General features: G+C 45.0%; 1 protein-coding gene across 1 annotated transcript in view; it reads right to left on the reverse strand.

The window, feature by feature from the left end:
• LOC124607395 (receptor-type guanylate cyclase gcy-19) overlaps nt 1–26,460 on the reverse strand; it is a 444,813-nt gene that overhangs the window by 167,829 nt on the left and 250,524 nt on the right. The window contains exon 5 of the mRNA XM_047139717.1: nt 24,396–24,635. Within this exon, the coding sequence (XP_046995673.1) occupies nt 24,396–24,635 (240 nt within the window). The remainder of the gene's footprint in view (nt 1–24,395; nt 24,636–26,460) is intronic.

Consider the following 26,460-nt stretch of genomic DNA (forward strand, 5'->3'; position numbering starts at 1 on the left):
GGCGTTTGTTAGGTAATGCTACGGTGGACGTATAATCGAGAGTATTATTTGATGTTGTTGCAGCTTCATTCATTTCACCCACATCGATCCTAATACTTCATTTCGTTTCAGCCCAGTTAATTAATTTTGTACAGAAACTATATCTCCTACTAATACTGGTTCACTGTGGAGTGTTGTAGGCAGCGTAAAAAACTATTTACAATAGTTTAAGATAGCAGAGTTTGTGATTCTTAACGCGCAGATCTTATTCTGTAATAATGAAACACTTTGGGAGACATTTTATGATACGCCAATAGTCATGTTATGACACCGAGCACGTGAAAAAGGAATCGTCTTATGTCATCTACTGGGTAGAATTCTATAACTTATGTAGATAATCTCATCTTACATTACCTCAAAATTGTTTCCCATTTTGATCTGTAGCGCTATATTCTATCATCAGTACTTGCGTACGAGGCATTTATTTTACATTTTCATCCCTGTACTTGACTGGTAGGGTATAAATTTTCCATTAGCTACTTGTTTATTTGTTGTTTTTCCTTTTGAAAAGAGGCGCAGCTTTCATGATCATCGAATACTGTTGGCACTGCTATTGCCTAGTACACTTTCAGCAATGTGTTCTTTTTGGTCTTACTCTTTAAAACGCGGTTTATATTTGGTGTCGTAATTTTAGTCACATTTTGTGTTACATCAGTGGTAGTTAAAGCGATACACATTTTCTGTTGACTGATCATCGACGCAAATCTTTTCTACCGGAACCTTTGAAAGTCAGTATTTACATATTCTGTATTGATATTTTCACATCGTATTCTTACACGCTATAATCCAGCATATAAACTATGTGATCAATAGTATCCGGACACCTGGCTGAAAATGACTTATAAGTTGGTTCAAAAATGGTTCAAATGGCTCTGAGCACTATGAGACTTAACTTCTACGGTCATCAGTCCCCTAGAACTTAGAACTTCTTAAACCTAACTAACCTAAGGACATCACACACATCCATGCTCGAGGCAGGATTCGAACTTGCGACCGTAGCGGTCACGCGGTTCCAGACTGTAGCGCCTAGAACCTCACGGCCAACCCGGCCGGCTTACAAGTTGGTGGCGCCCTCCATCGGTAATGCTGCAATGCAAAACGAGTATAGTGTTGGACCACCCTTAGCCTTGATGACAGCTTCCACTCTCGCCAGCATACGTTCAATCAGATGCTGGAAGGTTTCTTAGGGAATGACGGCCCATTCTTCAAGGAGTGCTGCACTGAGGAGAGGTGAGTCCTGGTACGAAGTCGGCGCTCCAAAGCATCCCAAAGGTGTTCTATAGGATTCAGATCTGGACTCTGTGCAGGCCAGTCCATTACAGGGATGTTACTGTCGTGTAGCCACTCCACCACAGGCCGTGCATTATGAACAGGTGCTCGATCGTGTTGAAAGATGCAATCGCCATCCACGAATTGCTCTTCAATAGTGCGAAGCAAGAAGGTGCTTAAAACATCAATGTAGGCCTGTGATGTGGTAGAGCCACGCAAAACAACGAGGGGTGGAAGCCTGCTCAATGAAAAACCCGACCACACGATAACATCACCGCCTCAGAATTTTACTGTTGGCACTACACACGCTGGCAGATGACGTTCACCAGGAATTCGCCATATCCACACCCTGCCATCGGATCGCTACATTGTGTACCGTGATCCGTCACTCCACACAACCTTTTTATACTGTTCAATCGTCCAATATTCACACTCCTTACACCAAGCTAGGCGTCGTTTGGCATTTACTGGCATGATGTGTGGCTTATCAGCAGCCGCTCGACCATGAAATCCAAGTTTTCTCACCTCCTGCCTAACTGCCATAATACTTGCAGTCGATCCTGGTGCAGTCTGGAATGCCTGTGTGATGGTCTAGATAGATGTCTGCCTACTACACATTACGACCCTCTTCAACTGTCGGAGGTCTCTGTCAGTCAACGGTCGAAGTCAGCCTGCATTTTTTTGTGCTGTATGAGTCCCTTCAAGTTTCCGCTTCACTATCACATCGGAAACAGTGGACCTAGGGATGTTTAGGAGTGTGGAAATCTCGCGTGCAGACGTATGACAAAAGTAACGCCCAGTCACTTGACCACGTTCGAAGTCCCTGAGTTCCGCGGAGCACACCATTCTGCTCTCTCATGATGTCTAATGACTACTGAGGTCGCTGACATGGAGAACCTGATAGTAGGTGGCAGCACAATGCACAAAATCTATGTTTTTGGGGGTGTCCGGATACTTTTGATCACATAGTGTAAGTCCTTTGGAGGTTGTCTTCATTTCCATAAATGATAATTTGATCATCTGCGAATAAGAAATATTTCTGATTTATTTATGTCCTGCCTTATCTTCGGATAACATTCCATGAGAATGTTCTCGCTATAACCGTTAAATAATGCTGCAAAAGGAGAAACCTCTCTGTGGGACTTCAGTTCACTGTTGCCTGACAACTTTTCAACTTTGATCATAACGATCCTTGTCTGGATTTCTAAAGCAAAGATTCCAGTACCGTGTTTAGGGAACTTGCGAGTCTTTCCGTTTGGGCATGAGAGCTGTTTTTTTCCGCTCAATTTAAGGTTTATGAGAGGTCGTTTCTTATTTAAAGTGTATGTGAGTATATTTTTAACATATCCTGAATTGGAAATGCAGGAACTTCGAGTACGATAGTCACACAGGTGAAAACATTTGAATTATAAACGGACCTGAATAAAAATGAGCACAAAACATATTTTCTAATAAAGCATAATTTTACAGCTTTTGATGCACAAAACTTTATATGACAGTTTATATTTTCATACGAATGTAACTTCTTGGGACATGTGTATCGTTAGTTTTGGAAACATGACCAGTCAACAAATTTGTAACAGTGTGTGAGAAGGGAACTAAATTCGCAGTGTGACTAGCTGATTACCAGCTGGGTGCAGTAATTGGTTATTTGTATTATACAGTTTGATTTCACTGTTATTGTGATGAAATTGGAATGTATCGTCTGTGGCAAAAGTGCACTAAGAGATTTTTTCTTTTTCTAAATAAAAAGCCAAAAAGGAAGATAGCGTTTTATTCAAGCAACTGATAAAAACACGGGCGATTATTAACACCAGGTCAAGAGAAGAAATCGTCCTCGAAACAACACTGCCGAAGTTAAGCATCTGTACTCATTTATTGAATGTACTTTACTCCAGATTAGTTCGAAGTCCAAAACAGAAGCTGTCTACTCTGAAATGCTTGCATTAACTACACTGAAGAGCCAAAGAAACTGGTATACCTGCCTAATATCGTGTAGGGCCCCCGCGAGACGCGGAAGTGCCGCAACACGAAGTGGCATGGACTCAACTAATGTCTGAAGTAGTGCTACGGGGAACTGACACTACGAATCCTACAGGGGTGTCAATAAATCCGTATGAGTACGAGGGGGTGCAGATCTGTTCTGAACAGCACGCTGCAAGGCATCCAAGATATCCTCAATAATGCTCATGAATGGAGAGTTTGGTGGCCAGCGGAAGTGTTTAAACTCAGAAGAGTGTTCCTGGAGCCACTATGTAGCAATTCTGGACGTGTGGGGTGTGGCATTGTCCTGCTGGAATTGCCCAGATTCCTCAGAATGCACTATGGACATGAATGGGTGCAGGTTATCAGACAGGATGCTTACGTACATGTCACTTGTCAGAGTCATATCTAGACATATCAGGGGTCCCACATCACTCCAACTGCACACACTCCACACATTTACAGAGTCTCCACCAGTTTGAACATGCCCTACTGACATGTAGGGTCCATGGATTCATGAGGTTGTCTCCATACCCGTACATGTCTATCCGCTCGATACAATTTGAAACGAGACTCGTTCGCCGGCCGGAGTGGCCGAGCGGTTAAAAGCGCTACAGTCTGGATCCGCACGACCGCTACGGTCGCAGGTTCGAATCCTGCCTCGGGCATGGATGTGTGTGATGTCCTTAGGTTAGTTAGGTTTAAGTAGTTCTAGGGGACTTATGACCACAGCAGTTGAGTCCCATAGTGCTCAGAGCCATTTAAACCATTTTTGAGACTCGTCCAATCAGGCAACATTTTTCCAGTCATCAACAGTCCAATGTCAGTGCTGACGGGCCCAGGCGAGGCGTAAAGCTTTGTGTTGTGCAGTCATCAAGGGTACACGAGTGGGCCTTCGGCTACGAAAGCCCATATCAATGATGTTTCGTTGAATGGATGGCACCTGACACTTGCTGATAGCTCAACATTGAAATCTTCAGCACTTTGCGGAGGGGTTGCACTTCTGTCTCGTTGAACGATTCTCTTCAGTCGTCGTTGGTCCCATTCTTGCAGCATGTTTTTTTTCCGGCCTGTGGTGTGCATACTGTAAGACCTTCGGTACACACACCATCAGATTATTTGACTTGTCGCTCTAACAAATTAGGCGAGTGTCAGCAATATGTCTCGTGGTCTTATCGTAGCGTGTTTATCTTCTTCCGTTAGTTCAGACGATAGAAATGCCACTTGCACGCTTAGAGTAGCAGATTGACTGTGACCAAAATTGACAATCTGAAGTTCCTTTGGTCTTGGTACGTTAATCTTATTCTCACATATCTCTGATACTTGACAAAGTGTCTATTCATTTATCTTCATGGCTATGTACAGGAATATTGTAATCTTATTATGCGCAGACTGAAACTTGACTACAGAGTAATGCAGACAAATGCAGACTAATGCAGACTGACTAATCAGAGGTCTGTACACTCGTTATAATACCTTTAGCGTTCAGGTATCACTATGCGAGTGTGATCCGCAAGGAGAAATGGTTCTACGTTAGCAGCAATCTCATTGGCTGTGTTACATATTAATACGCAGATCGGCGGAAGAAGAATTTGGTCCGTCTCTAAGACAGCGCCATCTCGTAGTGTGGAGATGAATGATCGCGATGCCTGCGCTGTTGTGCTTAGCGGGCCGCGCTCTAGTGGGAAAGTTGTGTACGCGCTGACTACGCGGAACTATGTACACAACACGGCCTCAACGATGTCTGAGGTTTGATGTTTTACCGGATTGCTGATATTCATGGTATACTCGTGAAATGGTCGTACGGGAAAAATCCCCACTTCATCGCTACTTCAGAGACGCTGTGTCCCATCGCTCGTGCACCGACTGTAAGATCACATTGACACTCATTGAAATCTTGATAACTTGTCATTGTAGCTGCAATAGCCGATCTAACAACTGTGCCAGACACATGTTGCCTTATATAGGCGTTTCCGACCTCACTACCGTCTTCTGCCTGTTTACATATCTTTGTATTTGAATACACACGCCTACACCAGTTTGTTTGGCGCTTCATTGTAGTTGTTCTCATTAATATTATTGTGGAAGCTGGGTACATTTCACATCAATTTGGTTTTTCTTTGTGTCTAATGTTTAACATATTTATAATGGTACGTTCAATTTCATTGAATTTATTCACTAGAATGCTATGAGTATGAACCGCCTTAGTTTGGGTACATGCGTTAGACTCTTTCAGTTTACCTTGTCTTTCACTGTCATCATCATTACTATGCTGTGCAGTTTTAATGTACCTTAGACAAGAGTCTGAAAGAAGACGATTTGAAAAAGAACTATAACTTTCTTCAGACAAATGGATCGACTTATTACTGTATCACAAACTCAGTTTTATGTTTTATGCTTCACTGTATGTAACTACGCACTCAGTATAAGAAACATATATTATATGTAGTATATAGTGCCAACGGCCTTGCCGCAGTGGTAACACCGATTCCCGTCATATCACCGAAGTTAAGCGCTGTCGGACTGGGCTAGCACTGACCATTCAGTCTGCCGAGCGCTATTGGCAAGTGTGGTGCACTCAGCCCTTGTGAGGCAAACTGAGGAGCTACTTGATTGGGTTACATACGATAGAGGGTCGGCTAAAAATGGATGGATTCAGTCAGAGAAGTCAAATTATAAAAGAATGAACATTAAACACACACAGTAAAAGAATAAAAGGCGAGACCAAATCTAAAAACTGAAAGAAAAGGAGGGTGGTCATGGGGTCACAGACCGTGAAGACTGCAAAACGAGTCCCAACCACAACCAACCCGCCCCTGCCCCAAGACTAAAGGAGAATCTTATATCTGGAAATAAAAACCGCTTTCACAGAGGAAACAGAGGACCAGGTCAACCATCCGTGGATCGTCTGCTAATATTAAATTTAAGGAAGCAAGAAAACTGTACCACAAAGGGTCGAAAGAAGGGGACATGCAACCAGTATGTGAGATGTCGTCAGTCTGGCGTCACAACCACATTGTGGGAGTGGGTCGTCATGTAGGAGGAAACAATGGATGAGCCGGGTATGGCCAATGTGTAAACGACATAAAACAGGGGACTCCTTCTGAGAGGGGCGGAAACAAGTGCCCAAAACTGCAATAGACTCCTTGATTGTGCGGAGTTCATTACTGTGAGAAGTAGCGCTCCAGATGGCATTCCACTGTTGGGCAAAAAGAGATTTGACATAGATCCGCATATCCGCAGCTGGAGTCATGAAAGGAAATAGGGGGCAAGTATCTGCTTCTCTAGCCAAACGGTCATCCAATTCATTCCCTGGGATTCCCACATGACTTGGGAACCAGAGGAAGACGACTGAAAATGTTCAAATGTGTGTGAATTACTAAGGGATCAAACTGCTTACGTCATCGGTCCCTAGACTTACACACTACTTAAACCAATTTATGTTAAGAACAACACACACACCCATGCCCGAGGGAGGGCTCAAACCTTCGACAGGAGGGAAAGATGACTGAACAGGCGGCACGCTCAAGGGCAGAGAGAAGGTCATGGATGGCAGAGACAAAGGGGTGACGAGAGTAGCATCGATCGATAGCCTGCAAGCTGCTCAAGGAGTCGGAACAAATTAAAATACTGTGGAGGGAGGCCTGAGAAACAAAAAGGAGGGCCCTGTGAATGGCTAGAAGCTCTGCTGTAAATACACTACATGATCCTGGCAACAAATGGTGCTTGAAGCCGGTAGGAGACCTGAAAGCGTATCCCACCTTATCAGTAGTCCTAGAACCATCAGTGTAAAAGATGGTGGCACCTTGGAATTCTGCAAGGATGGCACATACAAGACCATAGGAGCAACAGATACCCCCTGGAAGAGATTGGTCCTAATCTGTGGTCTAGGCACCATCCAATGGAGGGTATGGGAGGAAAGACATGGGGTGCTGTCCAGTGAGTGCAGTTGGAGATCCCAACAGAGGGTAGTGAGATGCATGCCAACTGGCAATCCCACCTGTGGGTGAGTGTTAGGAGGGAGACATGATCCTAGCAACAAATGGTGCTTGAAGCCGGTAGGAGACCTGAAAGCATATCCCACCTTATCAGTAGTCCTAGAACCATCAGTGTAAAAGATGGTGGCACCCTGGAATTCTGCAAGGATGGCACATACAAGACCACACATTGACAAAGAGCACAGGATACACAGGATGGTCAGGGAACTGGCGAATGGCAACTGCATAAGAAACAAGGAGTTGGCTCCATTGGATGTGTAGAGGGGGAATCCATGCTTCTGTGATGAGACTACCAACAGCACTAGTGCGAAAGGCACCAATAGCCAGATGCACCCCATAATGATGGACAGGATCAAGGAGTTTCAAAGTGGAAGGAGCTGCTGAGCCATAAACCTGACTACCATAATAGAGTCTGGACGAGGCTAGATCACTGTACAGATGGAGAAGAGTGCAACGGTCTGCACCCAAGATGTGTGGGCCAGGAGGTGGAGAGCATTAAGCTTTCGCATGCATGTAGTCTTTAGGTGGCGAATGTGGGGCAGCCATGTCAGCTTGTTATCAAAAATAAGGCCCAAGAAACGGGACTGTGCTATAACATCGAGGAGCTGGTTTCCTAAATAAAGTTATGGATCTGGGTGTACTGTGGGTCGATGACAAAATGCATAACCTGCGTTTGGGAGGGGGGAAACTTGAAGCCATGGGCGGTGGCCCATGCAGAGGCCCGTCGAATGGCACCTTGGAGCTGGCACTCAGCAGACACCACCGAGTAGGAGCTGCATCAGACGCAAAAATCGTCAACATACAATGCTGGGGTAACCAGAGGCCCAACAGAGGGCACAAGCCCATTTATGGCAATGGGGAAGAGTGTGACACTTGGCACAGAACCCTGTGGGATACCATTCTCCTGAATCTGAGGAGTGGTGAATGAAGTGCCAACACGAACCCAGAAGGGCCAGTAAGACAAAAACTCTTGGATAAAAATCGGAAGGGGACCACAGAAGCCCCAGTCATGGAGGGTAACAAAAATGTGATGGCACCAAGCCATGTCATACGATTATTTAGGTCAAAGAAAACTGTGACAAGGTGCCAGTGGTGAGTAAAAGCCTGTCGGATTGGAGTAGATGGTCAGTTGTAGATCGCCCTGCCCAGAAGCCACTCTGATATGGTTACAAAAGGCCCTGAGATTCGAGTACCCAACATAATCTGGAGTTGACCATCCTTTCGAGCAGTTAACAAAGCACATTCATAAAGCTAATGGGGCTGTATCTGTCGAGAGACGTCGGGTTTTCTCTGGGCTGAAGGACAATGATAACTATACTGTCTCGCCACTGTTACGGAAAAGCACCCGTGATGTAATTGAAGACCCTGAGGAGCTGTTACCTCTGGGGAACGTCCAAGAGTTGAATCATCTGATTATGAATGAAATCTGGCCCTGTGGCAGTGTCTTGTGAAGAGCTAAGAGCCTGCACCAATTCCCATTCAGTGAAAGGTGCATTATAGGGCTCAACATGGTGTGGGATGAAATGGAGGGGGTCTGTTCAATTCTGCGTTTCTGCTGGAGAAAGGTAGGAGAACAGGATGTGGACGACGATGCCACCACAAAGTGTGTCGCAAGGTGTTCCAAGAGGACCAATGGATCAGTGCTTGGAGTTCTTTGGAGGTTGAGACCCTGGACAGTTGATTGTTGCTGGCGGCCCAGAACGCTACAGAGCTTTGACCAAACCTGCAATGAAGAGGCATACGTCCCCAGGGAGGAAACATAACGCTCCCAGCATTCCTTTTTACCTCGCTTAATATGGTAGCGAGCTTTAGCTCGGAGCCACTTAAAAGTGAGGAGGTTGGTCTAGGAGAGGTGTCGCTTAAATCACTGCAGCGTCCATTGGTGGTCCAGGACAGCGACTACGTCATCCTCGATCCACCACGGTACTGGCAGATGACGAGGGAACCCTGTGCATAGGGGGAGAGCAGTGCCAGCAGCATGAAGAAGAGCAGCAGAGATGCCTTGCATGACTACATCAATGGAATTCGAGAGAGATGTGTCGAAGCGGACAGCAGACATGTATAAAGGCCAACTGGCCCTGCGGAATGCCCAACATGGGGGCCTGTCTGCCTGACAGCAGCGGGGGAAGGACAGTGTCACAGGAAAGTGGTTACTGGGATGACCCATGTAGGGAAGCCACGAGGGCAAGGGAGGAGATCGTGAGATCGATAGCAGAGAAGGTGCCATGAGTGGCACTGAAGTGGGTAGGGGAACCATCATTGAGGAGACACAAATCGAAGTCAGTGATAAGTTGGTTGATTAGGATACTATGACCTGTTGAAGTGACATTCCCCCACAGTGGATGGTGAGCATTGAAATCCCCAAGGAGGAGAAACGGGGGTGGGAGTGGCTGTATTAAGGTAGATAGTGCAACATAAGCAAGTGGCCGACCTGGAGGGAGGTAGACTTGGTGATTGCTGGAGTCGTTTGCACTCTAACGACTATCACTTCCAAGGTGGTATGTAGGGGGATCCAGTCACTAAAGACATTGGAGCGAACCAAAGTGCAGACCCCACCAGATGCTACCCCAGGGCCAGCATGGTTCCGACAGAACGCCCAATAACTGCAGAAAGTTGGAGAGTGGTCATCATGGTAATGCGTTTCTTGGAGAACAAGACAGAACACAGAATAAGAGGAGACAAGACGTTGCATTTCTAGTAGGTGACGATAGTACCCACTGCATTTCCACTGGATGATCGTGTTGGCATGAGTCCAAGGTAGCGATGAAGGAGCCGAGGAGGAGGTCAGGTCACATTGTCAGTAGTTGTCACCGACAACCGACAAGGATGGGGTGACATCCATAAATAAGATGTCAGACTCAGGTTGCAAGGGGGGGGGGGGTGGCACCTCTGGGGGCACTGAGGGCGCCTAGTAGTGGGATTTATGTTTCTTCTTCTCTTTCTGAGGTGGAGGAGGTCAGGACACAGGGGGAATACAGCCGTCTGCAAGATAGGGGTCTGAAAGAGAGCAGGCGACCTTGGGGCGCACAGATGGTGCACCTCGTGGCTAAGTGGTGGTGAGAGTCTTCTTGCCTGAGAGACACCAGGGAGAGGGTTCCTAGGAGGGAGTCTGATCACCAGCAGATGCCGAAGAAGGGGGACACTTCTTCGGCCAGGGAGGGGGAGTGACTCCCTACTGGTAGATTGTGGGAACTGCAGGGGAGGTGGAGGGGAGAGTGGGGTGGGGCTCGGTAAGGACGAGGAAGGAGGAGGAGGAGGAGGAAAGGAAGTAATAGAGGCAAAAGGTGAAGACAGTGACACCAAATGGAGTCTCTCATACTTTTGGTGAGCCTCAGCATAAGATAGACGATCCAGAGACTTGTATTCTTGTATCTTCTTTCTCTCTCGTAAGCCAGGCAATCCAGCAAGCAAGGTGAGTGGCGGTCAGCACAGTTGACACACACACAGGTGGCGGAACACAAGGGCTTCCCTCATGGACTGGGTGGCCACAGTCACCACACAACGGGTCCGCTGTACAGCGGGAAGACATGTGCCCAAAATGCAAGCACTGAAAGCACAGCATAGGTGGAGGGATGTACAGCTTCACATCACATCTGTAGCACATAACCTTGACCTTCTCTGAGAGGGTATCCCCCTCGCAAGCCAGAATGAAGGCTCCAGTATGCAGTTGTCTTTGCACCCTTCTGCACATGTCGAACAAAATGAACGCCACGCCGCTCCAGTTTAGCCTGGAGCCTTGTCAGTTTCCAGGATGAGGTGCCTCTGAAAAATTACGTCCCAGACCATATTCAGAACTTGGTGAGGAGTGATGGACACTGGGACATTGCCAAGACGATCACAGGTATGAAGAGCTGTGGACTGGGTGTCAGAAGAAGCTCTGATCAACAGGGAGTCCAACCGCATCTTACTAAAAGATTTCACCAAACTTGTCCTCGGTATTTTCCACGAAAACCAATGGCTTTGTGGCGGTGAAAGTGTCCCCATCCGTCCTGCTACAGACGAGGTAAAGGGAAAAGGGTTTCAGCTGCAGACGGCCCTCCTCCCATGGGGTAGCCAGGGAAGGGAAGGCTGCCAGGTAAGACGAGGCAGCATTTAAGGATTCTTAGCCATTCAAAGCGATGGCCGTGTGAGAACAGCCAGATTATTGCAGCTTGATACGCTTCATGCGCCAAGCATCCGCCCTAATACCACCTGCTCTGACCAGGGGCTCTCCCCATGGGCGCCACCCAGCCACAGCAAGGGCCAAGCGGTACAGTGGCGATTGACGGGAGGGAACAGCTCAGGTATCACTAGTGTGATCCCTTTGTTGTCAGGGGGCTCAGCCATTTGGGTACATAACAGCCCCACCACATGGACTGGCTACATGTGCTGGTGACCTAGCAGGGTGGAAGGGGGCTATAGCGAGGAAGGCAGAGGGGAAGGGAGGGGGGAGACGAATCTACACCGTAGATGCTAAGGAGGGAGTTCTTCCCCATATGGCTCACACTAAAAACAGGAAATTTTGAAGTGGAGGTCAAACCTCAAGTGGGGACCGAAACGCCAAAAGGGTGAAAAAACAGGCAAAGGGAACTAAACTGCAACCAATACAGGAAACCAGGAGAATAGCCAGGTCGACATAAATCAGAACACCGAGAGAGGTGGAGGAGGTGGCAATGGGGGAGGAGCAGGGATAGGGAGGGAGGGGGCAGGGAGAAGGAAATGCAGCTAGGGAATGAAGAATGAGCTGCAGTAGCTCGGGGCCCATGTGCGTCATGCACGAACTCATGAAAGAACTGTGAGCCCCCTCGGGGGGGGGGGGGGGGGGCGTGTGCTGACCACATGCCCCTCTATATCCACATCCCGTGAAGTCTGTGGGCTGTGGATGACAAGGCATCCAGTCGGGCCTTCCAAAGCCTGTTCGGATGGAGTATTTTTTAGTAGTATGTAGTAACAAGTGGCTCGGCTCCCAATACTTTGACTCCAATGAAGAATTCAAAGACGTTGTTTCGAACTAACTGCAGTCTGGAAGAATTTTATGCAGAAGTAATTTGTAAAATCGTTAAGAGAAATGGCAAGTGTTTAAATTATTAAATTCACCTTAGTTACCCCAGTATCATGTGTACAACCTAGTGAAGACGAACTTCTTGGTAGCCTTCTTATTGCTAAAGAGATATTTAGCAGGAAAGAAATAATCTTTACTCCTCTTTAGCATAATATGCGTACAACTGTACCCATACATACTAGTGAAAACCGCCTTCCTGCTGAGTCACGCTTTCTCGATTCCATTACAGTTCCACATTGTGTATCAGATTTCAGGTCTCGAGCAGTCCAAAGATTTCATATCAGCGAACACTCCACTGCAGGAAAATCTCATTCTGGAAACATCCCCCAGGCTGTGGCTAAGCCACGTCTCCACAATATCCTTTCTTCCAGGAGTGCTAGTTCTGCAAGGTTCGCAGAAGAGCTTCTGTGAACTTTGGAAGGTAGGAGACGAGGTACTGGCAGAATTGAAGCTGTGAGGACGGGTCGTGAGTCGTGCTGGGGTAACTCAGCTGGTAGAGCACTTCCCAACAAAAGGCAAAGGTCCCGAGTTCGGGTCTCGGTCCGGCACACAGTTTTAATCTGTCAGGAAGTTTCATATCAGCGCACACTCCGGTGCAGAATGAAAATCTCATTCTGGAAACATCCCCCAGGCTGTGGCTAAGCCATGTCTCCGCAATACCCTTTCTTCCAGGAGTGCTATATCTGCAAGGTTCGCAGAAGAGCTTCTGTGAAGTTTGGAAGGTAGGAGATGAGATACTGGCAGAACTGAAGATGTGAGAACACGTCGTGTGTCGTGCTTGGGTAGCTCAGTTGGTAGAGCACTTGACAGCTAAAGGCAAAGGTCTTGAGTTCGAGTCTCAGTCCGGCAAACAGTTTTAATCTGTCAGGAAGTTTCATATCAGTGCACACTCCGCGGCAGAGTGAAAATCTCGTTCTGGAATATATGTCCATGTATGGCGAAGCCACGAACACCAGTGCTGTCAAAGCCGGCAGGTAGTGTTATTACGGACGTACCAGCAGCTCACTGGCAGTCATAGTTCTTGACAATGCCCTCTACGATTTTTACCCTCCATGCTGCCCTCCAATACTAAGTTGGTGATCCCTTGATGCCTCAGAATATGTCCTACCAACCGATCCCTTCTTCTAGTCAAGCTGTGCCACAAATTTCTATTCTCCCCAATTCTATTCAATACCTCTTCATTAGTTATATGATCTACCCATCTAATCTTCAGCATTCCTCTGTAGCACCACATTTCGAAAGCTTCTCTTCTCTTCTTGTCTAAACTGTTTATTGTCCACGTTTCACTTCCATCCATGGCTACACTCCATACAAATACTTTCAGAAACGACTTCCTGACACTTAAATCTATACTCGATGTTAACAAATTTCTCTTCTTCAGAATCGCTTTCCTTGCCATTGCCAGTCTACATTTTATATCCTCTCTATTTCGACCATCATCAGTTATTTTGCTCCCCAAAAAGCAAAACTCATTTACTACTTTAAGCGTCTCATTTCCTAATCTAAGTCCCTCAGCATCACCCGATTTAATTCCACTACATTCCATTATCCTCGTTTTGCTTTTGTTGATGTTCATCTTATATCCCCCCCAAGACCCATGGACCTTGGCGTTGGTGGGAGGCTTGCGTGCCCCAGCGATACAGATAGCCATACTGTAGGTGCAACCACAATGGAGGTGTATCTGTTGAGAGGCCAGACAAACGTGTGGTTCCTGAAGAGGGGCAGCAGCCTTATCAATAGTTGCAGGGGCAACAGTCTGGATGATTGACTGATCTGGTCTTGTAACACTAACCAAAACGGCCTTGCTGTGCTGGCACTGCGAACGGCTGTAAGCAAGGGGAAACTAAAGCCATAATTTTTCCCGAGGGCATGCAGCTTTACTGTATGGTTAAATGATGATGGCGTCCTCTTGGGTAAAATATTCCAGAGGTAAAATAGTCCCCCATTCGTATCTCCGGGCAGGGACTACTCAGGAGCGCGTCGTTATCAGGAGAAAGAAAACTGGCGTTCTACGGATCGGAGCGTGGAATGTCAGATCTCTTAATCGAGCAGGTAGGTTAGAAAATTTCAAAAGGGAAATGGATAGGTTAGATATAGTAGGAATTAGTGAAGTTCGCTGGCAGGAGGAACAAGACTTTTGGTCAGGCGAATACAGGGTCAAAAATACAAAATCAAATAGGGGTAATGCAGGAGTCGGTTTAATAATGAATAAAAAAATAGGAGTGCGGGTAAGCTACTACAAACAGCATAGCGAACGCATTATTGTGGCCAAGATACACACAAAGCCTACGCCTAATACAGTAGTACAAGTTTATATGCCAACTAGCTCTGCAGATGACGAAGAATTTGAAGAAATTTATGATGAAATAAAAGAAGTTATTCAGATAGTGAAGGGAGACGAAAAATTAATAGTCATGAGTGACTGGAATTTGCTAGTAGGAAAAGGGAGAGAATGAAACGTAGTAGGTGAATATGGATTGGGGCTAAGAAATGAAAGAGGAAGCCGCCTGATATAATTTTGCACAGAGCATAACTTAATCATAGGTAACACTTGCTTCAACAATCATGAAAGAAGGTTGTATACATGGAAGAAACCTGGAGATACTGGAAGGTTTCAGATAGATTATGTAATGGTAAGACAGAGATTTAGAAACCAGGTTTTAAATTGTAAGATATTTCCTGGGGCAGTTGTAGACTGTGACCACAATCTATTGGTTATGAACTGTACATTAAAACTGAAGAAACTGAAAAAGGTGGGAATTTAAGGGGATGGGACCTGGATAAACTAACAGAACCAGAGGTTTTAGAGAGTTTCAGGGAGAGCATAAGGGAACAATTGACAGGAATGGGGGAAAGAAATACAGTAGAAGAAGAATGGGTAGCTTTGAGGGATGAAGTAGGTAAAAAGACGAGGGCTAGTAGAACTCCTTGGGTAACAGAAGAAATATTGAATGTAATTGATGAAAGGAGAAAATATAAAAATGCAGTAAATGAAGCAGGCAAAAAGGAATACAAACGTCTCAAAAATGAGATCGACAGGAAGTGCGAAATGGCTAAGCAGGAATGGTTTGAGGACAAATGTAAGGATGTAGTGGTTTATCTCATCAGGGACAGGATAGATACTGCCTACAGGAAAATTAAAGAGACCTTTGGAGAAAAGAGTACCAATTGCAAGAATATCAAGAGCTCAGATGGAAACCCAGTTCTAAGCAAAGAAGGGAAAGTAGAAAGATGGAAGGAGTATATAGAGGGTCTATACAAGGGCAATGTACTTCAGGACAATATTATGGAAATGGAAGAGGATGTAGATGAAGATGAAATGGAAAATATGATACTGCGTGAAGAGTTTGACAGAGCACTGAAAGACCTGAGTCGAAACAAGGCCCCGGGAGTAGACAACATTCCATTAGAAATACTGATAGCCTTGGGAGAGCCAGCCCTGACAAAACTTTACCTTCTGGTAAGCAAGATGTATGAGACAGACGAAATACCCTCAGACTTCAAAAATAATATAATAATTCCAATCCCAAAGAAAGCAGGTGTTGACAGAAGTGAAAATTACCGAACTATCAGTTTCATAAATCACGGATGCAAAATACTAACGTGAATTCTTTACAGACGAATGGAAAAACTGGTAGAAGCCGACCTCGTTGAAGATCAGTTTGGATTCCGTAGAAATATTGGAACACCTGAGGCAATACTGACCCTACGACTTATCTTAGAAAATAGATTAAGGAAAGGCAAACCTATGTTTCTAGCATTTATAGACTTAGAGAGAGCTTTTGCCAATGTTGACTGGAATACTCTCTTGCAAATTCTGAAGGTGGCAGGGGTAAAATACAGGGAGCGAAAGGCTATTTACAATTTGTACAGAAACCAGATGGCAGTGGTTGGGAAGGGAGTGAGACAGGGTTGTAGCCTCTCCCCGATCTTATTCAATCTACACTCCTGGAAATTGAAATAAGAACACCGTGAATTCATTGTCCCAGGAAGGGGAAACTTTATTGACACATTCCTGGGGTCAGATACATCACATGATCACACTGACAGAACCACAGGCACATAGACACAGGCAACAGAGCATGCACAATGTCGGCACTAGTACAGTGTATATCCACCTTTCGCAGCAATGTAGGCTGCTATTCTCCCATGGAGACGATCGTAGAGATGCTGGATGTAGTCCTGTGGAACGGCTTGCATGCCATTTCCACCTGGCGCCTCAGTTGGACCAGCGTTCGTGCTGGACGTGCAGACCGCGTGAGACGACGCTTCATCCAGTCCCAAACATGCTCAATAGGGGACAGATCCGGAGATCTTGCTGGCCAGGGTAGTTGACTTACACCTTCTAGAGCACGTTGGGTGGCACGGGATACATGCGGACGTGCATTGTCCTGTTGGAACAGCAAGTTCCCTTGCCGGTCTAGGAATGGTAGAACGATGGGTTCGATGACGGTTTGGATGTACCGTGCACTATTCAGTGTCCCCTCGACGATCACCAGTGGTATACGGCCAGTGTAGGAGATCGCTCCCCACACCATGATGCCGGGTGTTGGCCCTGTGTGCCTCGGTCGTATGCAGTCCTGATTGTGGCGCTCACCTGCACGGCGTCAAACACGCATACGACCATCATTGGCACCAAGGCAGAAGCGACTCTCATCGCTGAAGACGACACGTCTCCATTCGTCCCTCCATTCACGCCTGTCGCGACACCACTGGAGGCGGGCTGCACGATGTTGGGGCGTGAGCGGAAGACGGCCTAACGGTGTGCGGGACCGTAGCCCAGCCTTATGGAGACGGTTGCGAATGGTCCTCGCCGATACCCCAGGAGCAACAGTGTCCCTAATTTGCTGGGAAGTGGCGGTGCGATCCCCTACGGCACTGCGTAGGATCCTACGGTCTTGGCGTGCATCCGTGCGTCGCTGCGGTCCGGTCCCTGGTCGACGGGCACGTGCACCTTCCGCCGACCACTGGCGACAACATCGATGTACTGTGGAGACCTCACGCCCCACGTGTTGAGCAATTCGGCGGTACGTCCACCCGGCCTCCCGCATGCCCACTATACGCCCTCGCTCAAAGTCCGTCAACTGCACATACGGTTCACGTCCACGCTGTCGCGGCATGCTACCAGTGTTAAAGACTGCGATGGAGCTCCGTATGCCACGGCAAACTGGCTGACACTGACGGCGGCGGTGCACAAATGCTGCGCAGCTAGCGCCATTCGACGGCCAACACCGCGGTTCCTGGTGTGTCCGCTGTGCCGTGCGTGTGATCATTGCTTGTACAGCCCTCTCGCAGTGTCCGGAGCAAGTATGGTGGGTCTGACACACCGGTGTCAATGTGTTCTTTTTTCCATTTCCAGGAGTGTATATATTGAGCAAGCAGTGAACGAAACAAAAGAAAAATTCGGAGTAGGTATTAAAATCCATGGAGAAGAAATAAAAACTTTGAGGTTCGCCGATGACATCGTAATTCAGTCAGAGACAGCAAAGGACTTGGAAGAGCAGTTGAACGGAATGGACAATGTCTTGAAAGGAGGATATAAGATGAACATCAACAAAAGCATACGAGGATAATGGAATGTAGTCGAATTAAACCGGGTGATGCTGAGGGAATTATATTAGGAAATGAGACAGTTAAAGTAGTAAAGGAGTTTTGCTATTTGGGGAGCAAAATAACTGATGATGGTCGAAGTAGAGAGGATATAAAATGTAGACCGGCAATGGCAAGGAAAGCGTTTCTGAAGAAGAGAAATTTGTTAACATTGAGTATAGATTTAAGTGTCAGGATGTCGTTCCTGAAAGTATTTGTATGGAGCGTAGCCATGTATTGAAGTGAAGCATGGACGATAACTAGTTTGGACATGAAGAGAATACAAGCTTTCGAAATGTGGTGCTACAGGGGAATGCTGAAGATTAGATGGGTAGATCATATAACTAATGAGGAGATATTGAATAGGATTGGGGAGAAGAGAAATTTGTGGCACAGCTTGACTAGAAGAAGGGATCGGTTGGTAGGACATGTTCTGAGGCATCAAGGGATCACCAAATTAGTATTGGAGGGCAGCGTGGAGGGTGAAAATGGCAGAGGGAGACCAAGAGATGAATACACTAAACAGATTCAGAAGGACGTAGGTTGCTGTAGGTACTGGGAGATGAAGAAGCTTGCACAGGATAGAGTTTCATGGAGAGCTGCATCAAACCATCCTCAGGACTGAAGACGACAACAACAACATCTTGTATCCTCCTTTCAAGACACTGTCCATTCCGTTCGGCTGCTCTTCCAGGTCCTTTGCTTTCTCTGACAGATATACAAAAATACAATGTTATCCGCGAACCTCAAAGTTTTTATTTCTTCTACATGGATTTTAATTCCTACTCCAAATTTTTCTTTTGTCTCCTTTACTGCTTGCTCATTATACAGATTGAATAACATTGGGGATAGGCTACAAACCCTGTCTCACTCCCTTCCCAAACACTACTTCCCTTTCATGCCCCTTGACTCTTATAACTTGCTATCTGGTTTCTGTACAAATTGTAAATAACATTTCGCGCCCTGTATTCTACCTCTGCCACCTTCAGAATTTGAAATAGAGTATTTCAATCAACATTGTCAAAAGCTTTCTCTAAGTCTATAAATGCTAGAAACATAGGTTTGCCTTTCCTTAATCTATTTTCTAAGATAAGTCGTAGGGTCAGTATTGCCTCAGGTGTTCCAATATTTCTACGGAATCCAAACTGATCTTCACCGAGGTCGGCTTCTACCAGTTTTTGCATTCGTCTGTAAAGAATTCACGTTAGTATTTTGCATCCGTGATTTATGAAACTGATAGTTCGGTAATTTTCACTTCTGTCAACACCTGCTTTCTTTGGGATTGGAATTATTATATTATTTTTGAAGTCTGAGGGTATTTCGTCTGTCTCATACATCTTGCTTACCAGAAGGTAAAGTTTTGTCAGGGCTGGCTCTCCCAAGGCTATCGGTATTTCTAATGGAATGTTGTCTACTCCCGGGGCCTTGTTTCGACTTAGGTCTTTCAGTGTTCTGTCAAAGTCTTCACGCAGTATCATATCTCCCATTTCATCTTCATCTACATCCTCCTTCATTTGCATAATATTGTCCTCCAGAACATCGCCCTTGTATATACCCTCTATATACTCCTTCCACCTTTCTGCTTTCCCTTCTTTGCTTAGAACTGGGTTTCCATCTGAGCTCTTGATATTCATGCAAGTGGTTCTCTCATCTCGAAAGGTCTCTTTAATTTTCCTGTAGGCAGTATCTGTCTTACCCCTAATGATATACGCCTCTACATCCTTACATCTGTCCTCAAGCCATTCCTGCTTACACATTTTGCACTTCCTGTCGATCTCATTTTTGAGACTTTTGTATTTCTTTTTGCCCACTTCATTTACTTCATTTTTATATTTTCTCCCTTCATCAATTTAATTCAATATCTCTTCTGTTATCCAAGGATTTCTATTAACCCTCGTCTTTTTACCTACTTGATCCTCTGCTACCTTCACTACTTCATCCCTCAAAGCTACCCATTCTTCTTCTACTGTATTTCTTTCCCCATTCTTGTCAAATGTTCCCTAATGCTGTCGCTGAAACTCTCTAAAACCTCTGGTTCTGTCAGTTTATCCAGTTCCCATCTCCTTAAATTCCCACCTTTTTGCAGTTTCTTCAGTTTTAATCTGCAGTTGTGGTCAGAGTCCACATCTGGCCCTGGAAATATCTTACACTTTAAAACCTGGTTTCTAAATCTCTTTCTTACCATTACATAATCTATCTGAAACCTTCCAGTATCTCCAGGTTTCTTCCATGTATACAAGCTTCTTTCATGATTGTTGAACGAAGTGTTAGCTATGATTAAGTTATGCTCTGTGCAAAATTCTACCAGGCCGCTTCCTCTTTCATTCCCCCATTCCAGATTCACCTACTACCTTTCCTTCTCTTACTTTTCCTACTATCGAATTACAGTCACCCATGACTATTAAATTTTCGTCTCCCTACACTATCTGAATAATTTCTTTTACCTCATCATACATTTTATCAATCTCATCGTCATCTGCGGAGTTAGTGGGTATATAAACTTGTACTACTGTGGTAGGCGTGGGCTTCGTGTCTATCTTTGCCATAAAATGTGTTCACGATGCTGTTTGTAGTAGCTTATCCTCACTCCTATTGTTTTATTCATTATTAAACCTATTCCTGCATTACTCCTATTTGATTTTGTATTTATAACCCTATATTCACCTGACCAGAAGTCTTGTTCCTCCAACCACCTAACTTCACTAGTTCCCACTACATCTAACTTTAACATATCCATTTCCCTTCTGAAAATTTCTTACCTACCTGCCCCATTAAGGGATCTGACACTACTCGCTCCGACCCTTAGAACGTTTTCTTTCTCCTGATAACACTGTCCTCCTGAGTGGTCCCCACCCGGAGAACCGAGTGAGGGATATTTTACCTTCGGAATATTTTACCCAAGAGGACGCCATCATCATTTAATCATACAGTAAAGCTGCATGCCCTCGGGAAAAATTACGACTGTAGTTTCCCCTTGCTTTCAGCCGTTCGTAGTTCCAGCACAGCAAGGCCGTTTTGGATGGTGTTACAAGGCCAGATAAGTCAATCATCCAGACTGTTGCCCATGAAACTTCTGAAGAGGCTGCTGCCCCTCTTCAGGAACCACACGTTTGTCTGGCTTCTCAACAGATACCCCCCGTTGTGGTTGCACTTATGGTACGGCTATCTGTATCGCTGAGGCACGCAAGCCTCCCCACCAACGGGAAGGTCCATGGTTCATGGGGGTGGTATGTGAAGTAAATGTTCTCTACGCTCTAGTTTATGTGAGTGTCGCTCATTTCAGATATTTGCATGATGTGTTGCATTCTCCGAACCTTTCTTAATTTCTTCACGCCAAATTATTCTCATATATAGATATATGGCCACAAAAGTTTTCCAGTTACATATTACTTCCATAGAGCACTTGGAATGTTTTCCATAAGTGTGAACCATACTGACACAGGTCTGGTATAGTGCTTCATTTTTCACTTTTTCAATAAGTGCCATATATACTGTCAAGTGACATTAATGTGACCGTCGTCTTTGTTTGACGTCAACGTGCAATAATCACTCACAGATGGCAGGTGGGGGCACTAGCAAAGGGAAGTATATAAAGCGTGTCGAGCGGACGCGGACAACAGTGCAGAGCTGTTAACCTAATGTGGAAACAGAGTGATTTATTTGACATCCAAGAGGTCATTAGGTCTGACTTTTGGGCCGAGGGTGGAAGCATTTCTGTAACGGCTAATTTTGTAAACTGTTCACATGCTGCCGTGCGTAAAGTATACCATGCATGACGAAATGGCGCTACCAAACCTGGTGCCGATGCAATTGTTGGGCACCACGGTCCATAGATGACAGGGGTGAACGATGGCTGCGGAGATGTGTATGGGCGAAAATATGTGCAACTTTTGAGAAACTGACAGCCCAGATGAACCTAGGGACTACCAATAGTGTATCCTCACCAACCGTTCAGCGAACAATGTTGCATGTGGGTCTCTGTAGCAAGCGCCTGGTTCATGCACCCATGCTGGCTGGAATTTTCACGCCAGTACCGCGGCCGGATGTCCACTGGGTGTTGACAGGCGGCCTTGTAGGATGAATCACTTTTTATGCTCCACTGAACAGATGGGCGTTGGCAAGAACGAGGTGAACGGTCTGAAAGTAAAAGCAGGCCAGAGGAGGGAGGGTTATGGTCTGGCATAACGCAACGTGTAACACAGCTCACAGTGTATGTGCGAGGTTCGAAGAGCACCAGGATGGGTTTACCGTGCTCCCATAATCACCAAACTCCCCGAATTTAAAACCAATCGAGAATCTATGGTATCATCTCGATCAGGTGGTTTGCGCCATGGATCCTCAACCGAGGAACCTAGCGCAGCTGGCCACAGAACAGGAGTCGGCATGAATCAAAATACCTGACAATATCTTTCCGAATCTCATTGACTCTTTTCCTGCACATCTCGCAGCAATCCACGCTGCGAAAGGTGGTTATTCAGACTTTTGACAGGTAGCCACAATAATGAGACTGGACAGTGTAGCTACACTGTCAGAAAGCGGCGCTCGGTTTTGTAGTAAATATAAAAATGTATGTATGTCCCACATCTCCTCCTAAATCTCTAGACCAATTTCAACCAAACTTCTTGGTACACATGTCTCTTATTGTCTGGAAAATTTCGTTGTGGGAGTAGAACAAACCTACCTATCAAAAGGGGAGGGGGGGGGGGGGGGTTTATACAGCAGTGTAGCCCACGACGCGTGCAAATTCATACTTTTTATTCGTCTAACATTAGGGAATGAAAGCACATAGTGACTTGAAAAAAACTTAATGTTAAACCTTTACGAAAGTTTTTCTCGCTGAGAACCGCCACAAAATGGTGAAAGGAAAAATATTTATCGCTTACTACATCTTCGTTGTTCATGTTGTAAAACCGCCACATGAAGCATGACTTTTAATTTATCACTTCCTTAATATTGACTGTATGCGCAGCAAATTTTGAAAACAATATTCACATATACCACAGAATCCACCAGCAAAATTATATCGTTGTATGACTCATACTTAAGGACCTATGACGTCATAAATACTGAGATGCATGAAAAACTGCCACATCATGCACGACGTTTTAATTTATTACGACTTTACTACTTACTCTATTTGCAACGCATTTCGTTAATGGTATTCACGTATGACGCCAAATGTATCTACAAAAGTATACCATTGTATGACACATAATTCAGGAGATACGACGTCAGCTACTGAGATGCGTGAAAACGGCCGTATCATGCATCACGTATAATTTATTACTTGTTTACTATTCACTCTACTCACAACATATTTCGGCGATAGTTGCCACATGACCCACTGGATGTACTTCAAAATTATATTACTGTATGACAATTATTTCAGGAGATACAAACGAAATTCGCTAGAGATACGGTTGAAATACATATACAAATATGTGTGAAATACGTTAAATAAATGTAAAATATATTTGACATGTGAAGTATGCAGACAAAATTATATTATTGTATGACACATACATCAGAAGATACGACCGAAATTCGCTAGAAATGCGGTTGAAATATGTGTACAAATACGTGCGAAATGTTAAATATATTTATATATTTTGACATGTCCATATGCGGACAAAGCCATAGGAAAAACTTATTTTACGGCCCTGGAAAGATTTCAACTAAATTTGGTACATATATTAGTCACCATCTGGAAAGAAATACTGTGGCAGGAAGAACCACTAACCTCCTACTGTGTCAGGGATGATAATGTGGAGAGAGAAGTCGGGTAGAAGGAGATAGACATACAGAGAGGGGGAAGGAGAATATGGACGCAGGTAGGTGGGAGGACGATGGACCGAGAGAGGGAAGGGGTGAAATGTACAGAGAGAGTGAAAAGGAGAAGGAGATGGACAGAGTGTAAGGAAAGAGGAGGCGATGAATCAAGAAAAGGAAGTGGAAGATATGGGGAGAACGAAGGGGGGAAGGAAATTGAGAGAGAGGGGTTGAGACAGGTATAGACAGTGAAAGGGAAGAGAAGGCAGTGGACAGAGAAGAAGATGGACAAGGAGAGAGGATGAGGAGGTGTACAGAGAGAGGGGGAAGAAGGAGTTGGACAAAAGGGGGAGTGAAGATGTGATTAGAGGGGCAGAGGAGGAGATGGGCAGAGGGAGAAGGAGCAGATGGACAGAGAGGGAGAAGCGAATGGACAGAGAGAGGGCAGAGGTGATGTGATTACAGGCGGAGTGAAGGAGATGGACAGAGGTAATGGGAACAGATGGACATAGGAGGAGATGGTTGGAGAGGGGTCAGGGTAGATGGGCAGAGCTAAGGGTAGGAGGATATGGACATGAAGAGGGAGTGGAGGAGGTGGACCGAGAAGAGGAGAAGGAGGAGATGGAATGATAGAAGATTTGAGTAAATACATACTGGACAATGCCAGATACTCAGCTAGTGCTGCTATAAAAGGCAGTTGTACTGACCTCTTTTGAATACCGCTGTAGTCCTCCATTTGGGCGGTGAGCTGGTCGTACTTTTTGCCTATGGAAGGCACGTAGTTGAAGGAAGAGTGCAGCAGGTCGTTGCCGATCGCCTCGTGCCGCACGTACTCGATGTAGTTGTTGCCGACCAGCGGCCCACGGCCGTAGTAGTTAATACCGTACACCATGGCGATGCCCATGTTCTCTATGCTGCGCAGCAGGTTCTTGAATGCTATCAGATACCTACAAGAACAATCAAGCACCAAAATATGTCACTCGGTACAAGTGAAGGATCAATAATGAAATATTGGAGCGCAATGCACTTCGTCTCACTTTCCGCATCCGCCTACCCTCCCACATTTAAATATTGGTACTGTATCAAACTATAAATTTCTTCCTTCTATTCACATATGTCCAATAGTTACTGACGTTCTGACACCCGCCACCCAGCGGTTTCACCCATGACTTCCAGTTTCAGTGCTCAACCACGTTTATATCAGCAGATTTCCTCAGCCTTACACATACACTCTCCATACCCTTTTCCAACAATACGTAAATCACCTGCACCAACGTGACCGTGAAAGTCGCCCACTAATGTAACAGAATCATCTTTTTCCCGCCCAGGGCTCCTCTTTTCCGACTCGTGACCTTTCACTTCCAGGAGCTTAGGTCCGTGTCCTCTCCTGATAATACCACCTGCTTCCTTTCCAAAAGACTCTCTCACATAATATTCGCAACACATGTCACGTCACATTCAGCCAACACCTAGTGCACATTTCATACTCAAAATTAGCAGATTCCGTACCTCATCTAACCCTACTTCCTTATAGTGGTAGAACCACCATTACCACAAATAATGAGAGAATTAATTCAATAGATATGTACTTTACTTATTATTTATTTAACATCTAGTTGGTTTATATATTTAAAACTATTTGACCGAAAACCGGAAGCACATATCACTTCTGGTATTTCAGCCTCCACCAGTCTGGCGAAATAACAACGACAACAGCAACAACAAACATATGTTAAGTCCCATAGTGCTCAGAGCCATTTGAACCATTTGAACAACAAACATAGTAGCTGTGACTATATGTATATTCGTGAACAAGGAACGAACATTATGAAATACAAGAGTACTGCTGCTGTCTTTTTGTTTAGCATTCATATTACTTTATGAGGTCAAATATATTTGTTACATTTCAGTCTAAAAATAAGTCACACTTAGGTTAGTCGACTTGTTAGATGTTACAGTAATTTGAGGCAACAAATATTTTTAAAGGAGTCATTGTGTCTCCTTTTCTGGCGACGACTGGAAATCCAACTGATCTACATCAGCGCGAGGTTCCGTCTTTGAACCATAACTATCCCAAACTTTGTCGTCATGAAATAATTTGCACTTCTCGAGGTGTGGAGAGAACTATTACGTTCTTATGAAACTAGCCGAAATTGAAATTCCAAAATGAACAACAACGTAACACCCTGATAGTGAGAGGTCACTAAAACGTCATAATTTAACGCTATTGAAACTGGTATTACATAATATTCGAACTAATTTGCTAATTTCGCAATTTTAACCATTGTTCTGTCCGTAAGTGTCGTTTGATTTAGTTTAAATTTTGTTGCTTAAGAATTATAAGTGTTTGCCATATCTCACTAGGTTTTACATCAGTATCTCTTTATGGTGTCTTATGCTCTACTATGGTGTCTTATGCTCTACGACTTTAAAGACAAACGATGGATGTATCTGCTTGATAGGCTTCTGTAATTGTGACGTGCTAATTCGGATTTAACGGAAATTTTGTAACGCTATAGACATGTAGTTAGCTCGTTTACTTATTTGCGGATTTAATTCTTTGATTTTTACGAAGGAATTCTCTGTGATGTTGTATATCTTAATTGTTTTGTAAAGACGGAACACTTGTGTACCGAAACGTTGCATATCATTATAAGAAAATCATATATTTTAGTCTCATGGAGTAAAAATGTCTATGGAGTGAGAACGGTGTCTGCACATGTTGTCAGTGTCAAACGGAAATAGTCACTTGACACTTGTATGAGAATGTTG

Source organism: Schistocerca americana, chromosome 3 (genome assembly GCF_021461395.2).
Source record: "Schistocerca americana isolate TAMUIC-IGC-003095 chromosome 3, iqSchAmer2.1, whole genome shotgun sequence".
Lineage (NCBI taxonomy): Eukaryota > Metazoa > Arthropoda > Insecta > Orthoptera > Acrididae > Schistocerca > Schistocerca americana.